Source organism: Patella vulgata, chromosome 2 (assembly GCF_932274485.2).
Source record: "Patella vulgata chromosome 2, xgPatVulg1.2, whole genome shotgun sequence".
Lineage (NCBI taxonomy): Eukaryota > Metazoa > Mollusca > Gastropoda > Patellidae > Patella > Patella vulgata.
In genome coordinates this window covers 85,715,797-85,729,629 of record NC_065880.2, presented here as the reverse complement: position 1 = coordinate 85,729,629, position 13,833 = coordinate 85,715,797, and the positions used below count along the sequence as shown (strand labels likewise).

Below are 13,833 nucleotides of genomic sequence, written 5' to 3'. Positions count from 1 at the left end.
TAAACAAAGCATTGTGTAGGAATGTAGGCTTTTATAGATTGAACAAAAAGCTGATAAATGTTGAGATGTGTGCAACATGCTCGGGGCGATTTGTAAAATATCTCAGGCACGATATACTCTTCAAAAAAAGTAGGGGATATTAAAATGCAAATACCTATGCAGGTTGTAATATGATAAATAGTCATGGACACTTGACATGCTTTGAGAGTATGTTCACAGATGAAGAACTTATCGCTTCAACAGAACCACTGAGCTGCACATGCGACACGCAATAGCGCCATACATGTCAAATTTGACACTTTAAGGAAGGGTTAATGAAAACTGCCGCGTGCTGGTTTATCTATCCATGGTTGCTTTCCTATCGGTTCTTGCATAAGATTTACTGTTTAGCGTATCTTTGCTAAACGTGTGTTACGTTTAATTTGATCGGGAGACATGTTCGTCGACGTCAACCGACAACACTGCAAGAATTGACCGTGACACTGCAAGAGGAGTGGGTCAGATTGACCCAAATCGTGATTGAACGGTTGATTAGGAGCATGCCACGACGAATTGCTGAATGTCTGAGGATTGGTGGAGCAATTACTCATTATTAAGACCAAAAATCAAAAACGTCCATTTTCATTTTTGACGGTGTATCTATTTGCGAATGAAATGGGGCGGTCAGATAAGCCGCCCATATTAAATGTTTATATTCATGTGTAGGGAATTGGCCTGTTATTAACATACACTGGTTACTTCTAATAAAAACAGCAGTGCATTTCCGCAGTTTTGTATTGTTTCTGAATATCCCCTACTTTTTTTGAAGAGTATATATTTGATACTAGTCGAGCATCAGAACAACATGATTATTTCATTGGAAATGGGCGCAAATACCCAAAGGTGTCGGACAAACTCTAAAGCAACTGCGTCTCCTTCGTTGGGCCCCTTCAATGTATGTCTTAACCCAAACAAATTGCAAAAGACACCAGGAAGTTTCGTAGAGCGATATCTCGTCTCACATGTCACTGATGAAACCTATGCCCGAAACACATGTTACGCTAGACACCTTTTATCTAAAGGAGCTAAATCGCTAATATTTGGGACTTACAAATTGACACAAATGGGTCGCAACGTATATAATAATGTAATATGAATGTAAATAAACTGATTTACATTCAATCGTTTCCGTTTTTACTCTAATTTCAAAGCAGTTATGTTCGGCGAAATACGCCAGAAGTCTCAATCCAATGGCAGTCACTAGCATCTGGTTATTCCAGTCTACACCGATAGTATTTATTGCGCATGCTCTTCAGATAAGAATATGGCGTCACTGTTTGACAAGACGTGTGGAATATGTATAACCTCGTTTTTCGAGTCCATTGTTACAATGTTTTATCTAGTCAATTTAAAGAATTTTCTATTTTCGAAAAATTGATGATACAATTAATGATTGATGACCCAATCCGTAATGGCTCCAGACCAAAAAATAATGGAATTTCAGGTATTTATTTTGCCGGCTAGAAGGCAAAAAGGTTTTATCTTCCAAATTACTATATAATTTAAATTTTAATTTTTTACTTCACCCGTCTGCACAAAAAATCTGATTTTTAAAAGCGTATGCAAGTTAAATATATTTAATAGCGCTTTTATCTGGTGTATCTTTCATTTCATTTTCTTATGAATTGGACTATATTATTATAACAATAATGTACGCTTTTTGTTGTATAATAATAATAATAATAATAGTTCAGCTATACTTTTCGTTTAAAAAATGTATATTTTATCTCTTTTTCGCGGAATTCTATGAGATATCCATCTACATCCCTGTCATTGGCCGCCAACTTCGACACAACAGTATGATAGGACATAAAATAGAAAGTGAGTAGATACAAATACTTGGGACCCAAGATGGCGTCTTTGTACACTTGACGTCATATTTTCATGACGTCATATGAAATTTCTGGCTTCACAGTTGTCGCAACTTTATCTATATACGGCTTTGAGGATATCCCGCTTATGACATCATGGGAAGCTATTCTTAGCACAGGAAGTCAATCAAATCTGGAGCTTATTACCTCCCTTGATAGAAATGACTCTTAGATTATTTGAATCGTCTAACGTTAGACGATTCAAATGTGATTGGACTTTCGAACCCTTTGAACAAGTAAAATAGGATTTAATGGATAATTAACACATCAGGTAAGACACTAACACATCTAGTACTTATTTTCTGGAGCTGTCAAGCAAGCCAGAGTGTTATTGTCCCTTTAAGGCCAGCTCAATTTTCGTCAAGTTCCCTGAGATGTAGATAACGTTAGGGCACGTGACAGTTGGCGAGATTGTAGGTTAGGGTAAGCATTGGGGCTTGGTCCAGGGGTAGGGTTAAGGTTGGGATTAGCGCTAGCCCTGTTTACATCTCGTGACCTTTGCCTATATATTTCATTACATTTTATCTGTCTATTTCTAAATGTGAAAATATCGTATAAAAAGAATAAATTAAATGGTATGTAGACCATGATAAACACGAACTGTCAGGGAATTTTTTGTTTATAGAAAATGAACATATGTTACAATAAAGTTTACAATACCAGCTATGATTTCAACTGTAAGACTCAATGAGTATACCTCAGAATATCATCAAATTTTTGCTGAAATCCGTTGATAGGCCGGTTTTTAATCCAAACTTGGAGATCATCTATCGTTGACATTTTCATTTTCTTTTTTTTAATTATATGTTAAATATTCTACAGGAAACAAAAAATATTTATTTTAATATAATCAACAATAACATATTATATTATAACATATACTATAACAATTATAAGATGTATGTAAAGAAAGTACCTAATACAAAATACATTCTCAATGGAATAAAATGTAAATTATATCCAGAAAAACAGGATTTATTAAAGTTACATTATGGGAGATTAGATAAAAGGCTGACAGTTCTCACTATAATAGTTAAAAACTAGATAATGTAAAGGGAATTTGCTGAGATTTTCAGTCAAACTGATCCACTCTGAACCGAGAATTTAGCGATTTAATTTTAGACCTAGACTCGATCATCATTACTAAAATCGGTACGATAAAAACATAGTCTCGATTATCCATTTTTTAAATTTAATCATCAATGAACGTTCAGCATTAGATCGGATTCTAATCTAGTAAATATCGTAGTCTAGCGGTGATATCGAGAGTTGATTATGGTCTTGATAAGTTAATTAATGTCTAATTAATAATTTAGATAACATTTCGGGCCTAAAGAAAGGCCTGCAATAGGCCGATTTAGGTCTTGCATAATGTATGTATAAATTGAATCACTGGTTTAACATTATACATGATAGTGCTTATTGTATCGACCCACTACCGTTAACCTAGAGTTTTAAATTTTATTTTCACGCTTTAAGGACGATGGGGGGTTGGATGGTCGAATGGTTAGCACGTGCGCGCTGTATCGTACGGTCTGTCATTGAGGCAACTGGCGGGGTTTCGATTCCCCGGTTGTACGTGACACATATATATTATATACTCTTCATAAAAAGAGTAGAGGATATTAAAATGCAAATACCTTTGCAGGTTGCGATATAATAACTAGTCATGGAAATATGACATGCTTTGAGAGTATGTTAACAGATGAAGAACTTATCGCCCCAACATAACCACTGAGCTGCACATGCGACACGCAATAGCGCCATACACGTGGGAGGGGTTCATTGTCAAATTTGACACTTCAAGGAAGGGTTGATGAAAACTGCCGCGTGCTGGTTTATCTATCAATGTTTGCTTTCCTATCGGTTCTTGTATAAAATTGACTGTTTAGTGTGTTATTTTTGCTTTAGGTGTTACGTTTAATTTGATGGGGAGGCGTGTTCGTCGACGTCAACGGACAACACTGCAAGAATTGGCCGTGGCACTGCAAGAAGAGTTGGTCAGATTGCCCCAAATTGCTGAATGTCTGGGGATTGGTGGAGAAATTACTCATTACTGAGACAAAAATCAAAAACGTCCATTTCCACTTTTGACGGTGTATCTCTTTGCGAGTGAAATGGGGCCGTCAGATAAGTCGCCCATATGAACTGTTTATGTGTAGGCAATTGGCCTGTTATTAACACACACAGGTTACCTCTAATAAAAACGGCAGTGCATTTCCGCAGTGTTGTATTGTTTGTGAATATCCCCTACACAGCAAGTTCTAGGATTCCTGATTCTAGACAAGAAGGTCAGATATAAATCAAAAATAGTTTTAACTAGAGTTAACTTGGATAGATTTTTATACCTAGACAATTGGAAATAAATTCAAACGTGAGATAATAAAACTTTCAAAATTAACACCAAACGATCTTGCAAATTTGTTAATTGGGGCGACACATCAGGGCTGTCGCATTCCAATTAATTTTTTCTGATCAATTTGTTTATTTGTTATCGCCGACCTTAAAATGTTTACTTGTTCTTAGAAATTTCTATCATTTTTGTTCATTTGTGAAATAAGCTATTTTGTTTTTAATTGACATATATCTGCAAACAAAATTCTCTACACCTTATAAGGCTTGAAAGAAGATTGTGATTTCCTCTTGCATATATTATTGTTTCCCTTTGTCAAATGAGTGAGAGGGGTGTTTTAAAGCCTACTCGACACAAACTAGGTCATTTAGGGACTAATTTATGGTTCAATGTTTTCTTTTGCGCGTTGGGGTGTTTAGCAGTGTGTGTGTGTGGGGGGGGGGCCGGAGAATCCTGATAAAACCCACGGGGATAGACAGGCGACCTTACTCATTGTCGCGTACAAGCGGTAATCGAATCCACGTCACTTGATTCAATGACAGTCCTAGTCGGGGAGGGATAACGTTTTACCCCAAACAAATTGCAAAAGAAACCAATACAGCTTAGTCCAATTATACATATGTCAGACAACATCATACTCAAATTCGGCCGAATTCGGCCAAGGCAAAATAACGTAATTAACATTAGTCAATATGGCGGTCTTTAGGAAGTTTCAGAGAGCGATATCTCGTAACCGGTGTGTTTAGTGATGGGAGAATAACTATATTTTTTTTTTAATTCTTCAAACAAAAAGTAATTATAGAGGCGAAATGTGCCGAAAAAAATGTATTTTGCACATGGACGGCTACTGGCTGCCAAATTTGATAATAGAAAGGCGAGAATCTCGTAAGATGTGACTTTTACTGTGTCTTTTATACGGTAAACACGGGTTCATTGCTGACTGTTATTCATTTCACGACAAGTTCTCGCAATTGCCACGCTTATACTGTTTTATCGCCAGCAATGGAGACTAGACAATACACATATGATACCTATGTGAGGTGAACGATGGGTTTTCTCCACACAGCTCGAAATTTCTTTTGAAAACACTGCCTGCAATGATGCTTTCTAGAGTATATCCTGGTATTTTTAACTTATTTATATATCTTAACAATTCATCAAACAACGTAACGTAAATTCGCGGCTACGAAAGAACATTAACTAGTTTATCGACCCCCGAAACTACCAGACTCCTTTTTAGTCCATCCCTGAAAAGGGGGACTGGGTGGGGAGATGTTAAAACGTGTTTCAAATTCCCGCATAACTTGATTACTTTAATTATCAGTAAAAATACGCCATATAAAATGATAATTCGTATATTATTTTACAGTTATATATATCAAATTATATTTATCAAATGAACAGTTTATTGTTGGGTCATGTAGAAAGTTATGGTGTTCAAACGTGTTGCAAATTTCCATATTCCATGGCACACCTACACTTATATAAATTAATTGGTATATAATTTTACAGGTATAAAACTGTTTCCATCGCATCAAATGAACAATTATTGTTACTTCGTGTAGAAAGATATGGTGTTAAACCTGTTGCAAATTAACAACTGGTATATTAGGCGAGTATTTTACAGCTACACTGTTAAAATTATATGTATATTTACAGTTATAAGTATAGTAAAAATACAATGTCCGATTTGTAATATCACATGTTTTTTTAAGTTACATTTAAAACTATGTAAGTGTATATGAATACAGGGCTTATCTAAGATTACATCAAAATGAATGTAGTAATACCATCATATGGCAGTTTACATTATGTGAACTGTATATTAACAGAAATACCATTTGAAATATTACTTTGACAGAAAATTGTAAATTTACTATCAAATAGTGGTCACATCGGTTATTCCCCCTTTGACCACATATCAAATATTTAGTGTTCTGTCAGTCGGTTTAGTCGATCCATTTTAGAGAAAAGGACTAATCAAAATCGGTATGCTCCGAACTGGCTAATAAAGACAGGCATGTGCCATACATAGGGTTGTGTGGGACATTTTGCTTGGACTGTGTCATGCCACCTACTCTTTCCATAGTAAGGAGCAGAACAGTGGGATATTTAACCCCATTTTATTTAATTCATTTACATTATCGAATGTTGTTTCACATGCTCGACTGAAAGGTCCGCAAAACTTTATGTAATTCTATAATGGTTATGAAGTATTAATACATAAACTCTCTCAAAATACACAACATGAATTTTCTTTTAATGTTATTGTACCAATTTATGTAAATTAATATGGTAATTTTATATGACTTGTATTCCATTTACAGATACGTAATTTTACCTTGGATGAATAATAACTAGAGTTAAAGTTACATTACAGAATGTGCAATGTTAAAATACAGTTAATACGATGGCAATATTTCTGCCAGTTAAAAAAGGGTAAAAATAAATAATAATTTTAACAGTGTACAAGCAAGTTTACGTTTAATAGAAAATTCTAATAAACAATTTTTTTTATTTTTTTAGTTAAAGGGACAGTCCTACAGGTAGATAGAAAATAAGATTTTGCGTGAATAGGTTTCCTGGAAACATATGGATCCACTAACATCAAATATCTGGTTCTACAAATTGGATTTTGCCCTTCTAAGCTAATTCCTGTGCGGAACAAACCTTTCGGTTTCATCGAAAATTCCAATAAAAAAATTATTTTTAGTTCGAGGGGAAAATGTTACAGGTGGTAGGCCATACTTAAAAGTTGTTTAAATTGTTATTTTCTTAAATGAACTCGTGGGTTACTATCGGTCTATAAGATACCAATAGCGAACTATATAGGGGTACTCATGATTCTTGCTCTGTTAGGGGTCCCCACACTACGGGGAAGGGGTGTTCTCTCCCAACGGGCGAGAAATGTTTTTGAAAAACCGATGTAAATGGTACTTTCTATGGTATATCGCGGTGTTTCTAGTTTATGCACATATTTAACGTTTGGCATCCTTTACAATTCATCAAAAGCAACGTAAATTCATGACTAACAGGGGACCCTAAACTACGCAAGAACATTAACCAGTTTCGAGGCCCTTGAAACTACCATCCCTAGAATTGATACCACAAGGGCTGTAAACACGGATCGCATAACCATTTCTGGCCTAATATTAGGGCGTAAATTCTTAACTAGATGTATCGAAACAACTTTTAACTCCGGTAAAGATGGTGTAAAGACATACCAAATGAAGAAAAATGCCCTTATAAAATAAACGCTAAACAGATGGTTGGAATTCTTAAATTTAATTTTGAACAAAATCGCTAGTATGGGTTCTATTTTGATTGCCGTTTTAAATTTATACCATCTGTGATATTCAAAGTTAGAATTAGGAATCAGAATTGAACCAAGTAACATTAAAAAGACCTAGTAAAAGAGATATCGTACGAGATAGTGACTGGTTATATACTGGGACAATGCCGTTTTATTACCAAATTTGGCAACCATTATGAAAAAAAATGGCCGGTACCGTGTGAAAAAAAAATTGTTTAAAATTGATTTGGTAAAATTTGTTATTTTCGGAACATTTCGCCTCTATTACCACTTTGTATTGTAAGGTTTGAATAAGAATTTATTTATTGCTCCATCACTGAAACGCACTAGTTAAAGATATCACTCTCAAATACTTCCTTGAGACCGCCATATTGAATTATGTTAATTACGTAATTTCGCCTTGGAAGACTTCGACCGAATTTGAGTATGAGGTTGTCTAATATCAGTATGGCTGATTTTGCAATTTGATTGGGGTCACTACACTTTTGAGATTAACTTGCCCCGCCCATCCTGACTAACCACTAGACTACCCAACCCCCAAAAACTAGGAATAACAAAACAAATCGTTAATAGTTATTCGGGAATGAAAAAAAAATTCTTTTAAATTATCATTATTATACTCTTCAAAAACAAAGTAGGAGATATGATAAATAGTCATGGACACTTAACAGCTTTGAGAGTATGTTCACAGATGAAGAACTTATCGCCCCAACAGAACCACTGAGCTGCAAGTGCGACACGCAATGGCGCCATATAAGTGGGAGGGGTTCATTGTCAAATTTGACACTTCCAGGAAGGGTTGATGAAAACTGTCCATGTTTGCTTTCCTATCGGTTCTTGCATAAGATTTACTGTTTAGCTTTGCTTTAGTATGTTAAGTTGCAATGAGACGTCTTCAACACGATGAACGTCTACGTGCTATTGGCATGTTTCAAATGGTTTCTACACAGCGAGCAGTAGCCAACATGCTTAATGTGTCACAGCCTGTGACCAGCAGACTGTGGTACCGGTACCAACCAACAAACACACAATGTTGTTGATAGACCTCGTTCAGGTGTCCTAGAGACACTACACAAGCCCATGATCGATACATTCGTACACAGGTCCTGCGAAATCCAGGACAAACGGCCAATCAGCTTTCTGTTAACTTGTACCAAGTTACAGAAGTTCGAGTTACACCCCAAACGATTAGAAATCGGCCATATGCAGCCCATTTGCATGCGCGACGACCGCGTGTTGTGCCTCCATTAACTCGCTAGCACATGGCAAACAGGCGTCAATGGTTTAGGCAGCGTAGAAATTGGGATAATCGTCCATGGGCGCGTGTAATGTTCTCAGATGAGTCCAGATTTACTCTGTATTTCACCGATAGGCGTGCTCGCGTTTGGTGGCGTGTAAATGAGTGCCATGCTAATGTTAACGTCATACAGCATGCCAGATTCGGGCGTTGGTCTGTTATGGTGTGGGGAGGAATCACCATGACTGGCAGAACAGACTTGAATATTGTTCAAGGAAGGGTCACTGGTGCGTACTACCGTGACCACATCCTGGCACCGATAGTTCTGCCCTTTGCTCAACGTGCAGGTCGACGTTTTATCTTTCAAGATGATAATGCCCGTGCCCACCGCGCTCGTGTCGTGAATGACTACCTACAGCGTCACCATATTGTCCATATGCCTTGGCCAGCCATGAGTCTTGACCTTTTCACTATAGAGCATGTCTGGGACATGATCGGGAGACGTGTTCGTCGACGTCAACCGATAACACTGCAAGAATTGGCCGTGGCACTGCAAGAGGAGTTGGTCAGATTGCCCCAAATCGTGATTGGACGGTTGATTAGGAGCATGCCACGGCGAATTGCTGAATGTCTAGGATTGGTGGAGCAATTATTCATTATTAAGACAAAAATCAACCAGCGGCTGCCAGGCAGGATACGCCCACATTTTGCAAGAGATGGATAGAGAACAAGCTAAAAACAAACATGATTGTACAATCAGGGGCAATAATCCAGAAAGTTATGGTCTGAAATGCCCAAATATCAAAAGGGACTGAGATCTTTGGGATATGTTTTAAGTTTCATCAAAATCGGATAAAAATTGTGACCTTTAGAGGGTCCACAACCTTCGTAGCATACTTTTCCACAATTTGCGTACAAAGTGTGGCCATTTGGTCCGGCAGTTTCATTTCGATTTTCCCGAAATTCGAATTCATCCTTTTTAAAATCGGGGGAAAAAAATTGTGACCTCTAGAGAATCCGCATGCTAAAAATGCGATTTTTCGAAAAATCAGGAGCCATAATCCAGGAAGTAAGGGTGTAACGGTGATATATTCGAACGTTTTTTTTTAAATCGAATAATAATTGTGACCTCTAGAGGGACCACAAGCTAAAAACGCGATTTTTTGTACATTCGAGGGCCATAATTCAGGAAGATACAATCCGATACGCGCGAATATCGAAAGGAGCCAAGATCTTTGGGTTATAAACATGTATTTCAACTTTCATCAAATTCGGATCAAAATTGTGACCTCTAGAGGGTCCACACCCTTGATTTGCGTACGAGGGGCGACCATGTTGTCCAGTAGTTTTAGCTTACGGTCCCTCTAGAGGTCACAATTATTATTCGATTTAAAAAAACGTTCAAATATATCACCGTTACACCATAATGTTTGTTAACGTCGAATTTCATGAAAATCTTTGATGAAACTTGAAATGCAAGTTTATAGCCCAAAGATCATGGATCCTTTCAATATTCGCGCATATCGAATGGTAACTTCTTGAATTATGGGCTCTGGTTGTACGAAAAATCGCGTTTTTAGCTTGCGGTCCCTCTAGAGGTCACAATTATAATTCGATTTAAAAAAACGTTCAAATATATCACCGTTACACCATAATGTTTGTTAACGTCGAATTTCTTGAAAATCGGGCCAAAACTACTGGACAAAATGGCTGCCCCTCGTACGCAAATAGTGTAAACATCTGATAAATCAAGGTTGTGGACCCTCTAGAGGTCACAATTTTGATCTGATTTTGATGAAACTTGAAATGCAAGTTTATAACCCAAAGATCTTGGATCCTTTCAATATTCGCGCATATCGAATGGTAACTTCCTGAATTATGGGCTCTGGCTGTACGAAAATTTTTATAACAGGGAACATCTCAATCTCATCATCGAATGTGTAATGGGATCGAACTGAATACTTTCGTTTTGCTAAATTAAGCCTTTCTTTCTCCACCTCTAGTCTCTCTTTGTTTATTTTCATATTTTCCTTCTCTATCAACAATCTTTCTTTCTCTGTTAAAAGTCGCTCTCTTTCTATGGATAATAATTCCTCGTTGGCCGATACTTTAGCACTTTTTTTGGTATTTGGAGTGCATGTATAGTCTGAAAATATAGAAGAAAGTCACAAGATGTACCTTACTGATTTATCAATATATTACACAAAATGTTTTAAAATCTCAAAAGGCATAATTAACGCGTTCTTTATTACATAAAAACGTAAAAAGTATATTTGTTATGTATTTTATTAAGCTTCACAGAGCTAGAATAAATTTATTTGGCTGGGTCCAGTACTTACCAGTCATCGAGCCGACGCTACTGTCTTGTGGCGTTAGGGCTAAGTCCGTAGTAACATCAATATGATCAATGACTGATGCTGAAGCGGACGAGCTACCAGTAGGCCTACCTTTCATATCTTGATCTGTGAAAACATCAATGGTATACAGAAATTTAATATTTTAAGACCTATGTTCAATTGCTTAAGGTATTTTAGACAAGTCGATTGAGACTCAAAAAGGAGTACGTGTATAAATGAACTTACCCATAGTGTCAATACCGCCAATAACACCGTCAATGGCCACGTCTCCAATGATGTTAATCACCTGTAAATACAAAATTATCATTAGAATACAGCCTACTTTAAATCACACACAGTCTGAACCAGAGAGAGGGAGAGAGAGAGAGAGAGAGAGAGAGAGAGAGGGCGTGTTTGTGTTACAGTAGGCCTATCGTATAGGCTATTATACTGTATTAGCAAATAAAGATTATTTTATTTTACTCGTGACTATCAATATAATGCCATGCACCTTTTGTTCCATGTCCGTTAGATCTGGCGGAGCATCGCCCCCGCCTGTCATCTCTCTCCTCCTGGCGCCTTCCTTCTTCTTTAGCCCGCTACTGTAATCACTCCATTTTTTCTTTATGTCTTCAATACTCCTGTTCTCCGAGGAAACGCTGTTCACTCTGCAAGTAAAATTTACACAATTTGAGACTAGTGTTCAGACTTCACGATTGATATGAAATTCCCTTTAATGGCCAGGGTCGGATTAGTACCGGTATGCCTATAGGCTATAGGCCTCAGCTTTGCAGGCTCAGGCTGAAATGAAGCCTAGTAAGTATAGGGCCTCGGTTGTAAGCCAGCATATACTACAACATTTACATAGTATTTAATTTATCACAAACAGGAGCTCAGGAAAAATAATCTCAGTACGCTAGTTTTCATTAAACAAGACTATGGCTAATGGTATTACTATTATAGTATTAATACAGTAGGCTATTACTAGGCCCTGTACTATTAGCCTAGCTAGGGCCTAAAGAGTAAGCCTATCGCGGCAAAGACCGACACTTACTTTGTACAAATATTCTCCCATACTCCGTCTTTTGATGACCTAGTCAAACTGCTGCTTAATTTTCCTTTCAGAATCCCATAATTCTTTTCAACCCCCACAATTAAAACACCGAGAGCTGCCGGGTTCCAATTTTGTTTTCGCCTTTTTGGTTCCATTTCGGCTTTTGGCAGACTTACAGACGACGTATGGTACTATGTCACGCGCTATGACGTAGCAAACAAAAACAAGTAAACAACAGGCATGAAAATAGCATTTTATTCATAAATACACCGCTAAATCTTAGCGTATATATAAGGAATATATCATTTCGTCGTTTATGTTTCAAAAGGTAAGGATCAAATCAAACATAACGGCTATAATGCCGACATTGTCAACATTCAGTCCGCGGGAATGTTTACAGAAGTGTGAATGAAGTGACGCAACATGACGTCACGACCATTCGTGACGTATTTACGAAAAAAGATACGAGAAAAAGTTAAGAAAAAACTTACGCCGGCCTTTGTGAAACCGGCGTAAATATTTCGTATCTTTTTCGTAAGTCTTTCTTAACGTAGTTTTTTTTCTTAAAGTTACGAACTTTTGTGAAACTGCCCCCAGTACCCTACATCTAGCATCGGCTGTATGACGAAGTTCGCCATTGGAACTACTTTCAAGTTCCCGGATTACCAACGGCGTTGCCCATGACGACGCCTTAGATGAATGTTTTATCATACAAATATTTCAAAGTCTGAAGCTGTTTTTCTTTCAAGTTTATCCGATTTTTTTCAAACAAGGACAACGTTGCACTAAAAATTCTACATACGCTTCAAGCGAACGACGCAATTTTGATAACTTATTTTCCTAATAAGTAAACCAGTGCCGCATCGCAATTGTACAGGCGTGGGTACATATCACTTACTGCCATACAGCCGAGGCTAGATGTAGAGTAACGGAATCTGCCGAGTGGCATTAATTATCTACTATCTGTGAAATGAAATTAAATGAAATGGGGTTTAACGTCCTACTGTTCTGCTCCTATACTGGGCTAATGAAGACGGGCATCCAAATGCCAGGGATCTTTTACGTGCATTCCAATGTATACACGGAACCTCGGTTTTTGGTCTCATCCGAAGGACTAGACAGCTGCTGTCTACTATCTGTGAAAACTGGACTGTTATTATCAATAACAACACACAGAAAATTAGCTGTATTGAAGAAATGGATAAGTACCGACCTATTGAGAGAAACTGTATTGTACATAAAGCATATTGTATTGTTTCAGGTGAACAATGTGGGAACGGTAACTTCTGTCGTACAGGTAGTAAATGTGTAAATGACGTTTGTTGGCGTAAGTATAATATAGATATGTTATGTGGTTTTTTTTATAACACGCCTGTTTCTATTATCAATACTTAGTTCATTCGTATGCGAGTGGCAGATACATTGTTCTTAGCAGTGTATGCTTAAGTAGTTAAGTCTCTAACTCAATGTCATCCAAAGTCTTGAACATTATTTGTCAATTTAAATGAACATTGATGTTGTGATCTTACCGGGAAAAGATGGGCTTCTGATATCCAATATTTAAGACAAAATAAACATTTTACCATTGGTACACGAATCGTGTACCATAATGCGTTTCAGCGCCATTTGT

At 37.2% G+C, this 13,833-nt stretch overlaps 1 protein-coding gene across 1 annotated transcript; it reads right to left on the bottom strand.

Moving 5' to 3' along the window:
- Nucleotides 1-7,601: 7,601 nt before the first annotated feature.
- On the bottom strand, nt 7,602-12,577 carry LOC130010647 (nuclear apoptosis-inducing factor 1-like). The gene is made up of 5 exons (XM_056098403.1): nt 12,204-12,577; nt 11,661-11,817; nt 11,396-11,456; nt 10,724-10,959; nt 7,602-7,610 (listed from the first exon to the last, which is right to left on the bottom strand). Exons 1-5 carry the CDS (start codon nt 12,356-12,358, stop codon nt 7,602-7,604), a joined length of 618 nt encoding a protein of 205 aa, XP_055954378.1. The 5' UTR covers nt 12,359-12,577.
- Between the last annotated feature and the right edge of the window lie 1,256 nt (nt 12,578-13,833).

What these genes read in the sequence shown, in the direction of transcription:
- LOC130010647 (XM_056098403.1), bottom strand. Translation starts at nt 12,358, where the DNA reads ATGGAACCAAAAAGGCGAAAACAAAATTGGAACCCGGCAGCTCTCGGT. An exon ending in TGGGAGAATATTTGTACAAA is followed by an intron (nt 11,818 to 12,203) that starts GTAAGTGTCGGT and finishes TTTTACTTGCAG; the next exon opens with AGTGAACAGCGTTTCCTCGG. An exon ending in TAACGGACATGGAACAAAAG is followed by an intron (nt 11,457 to 11,660) that starts GTGCATGGCATT and finishes TTGTATTTACAG; the next exon opens with GTGATTAACATCATTGGAGA.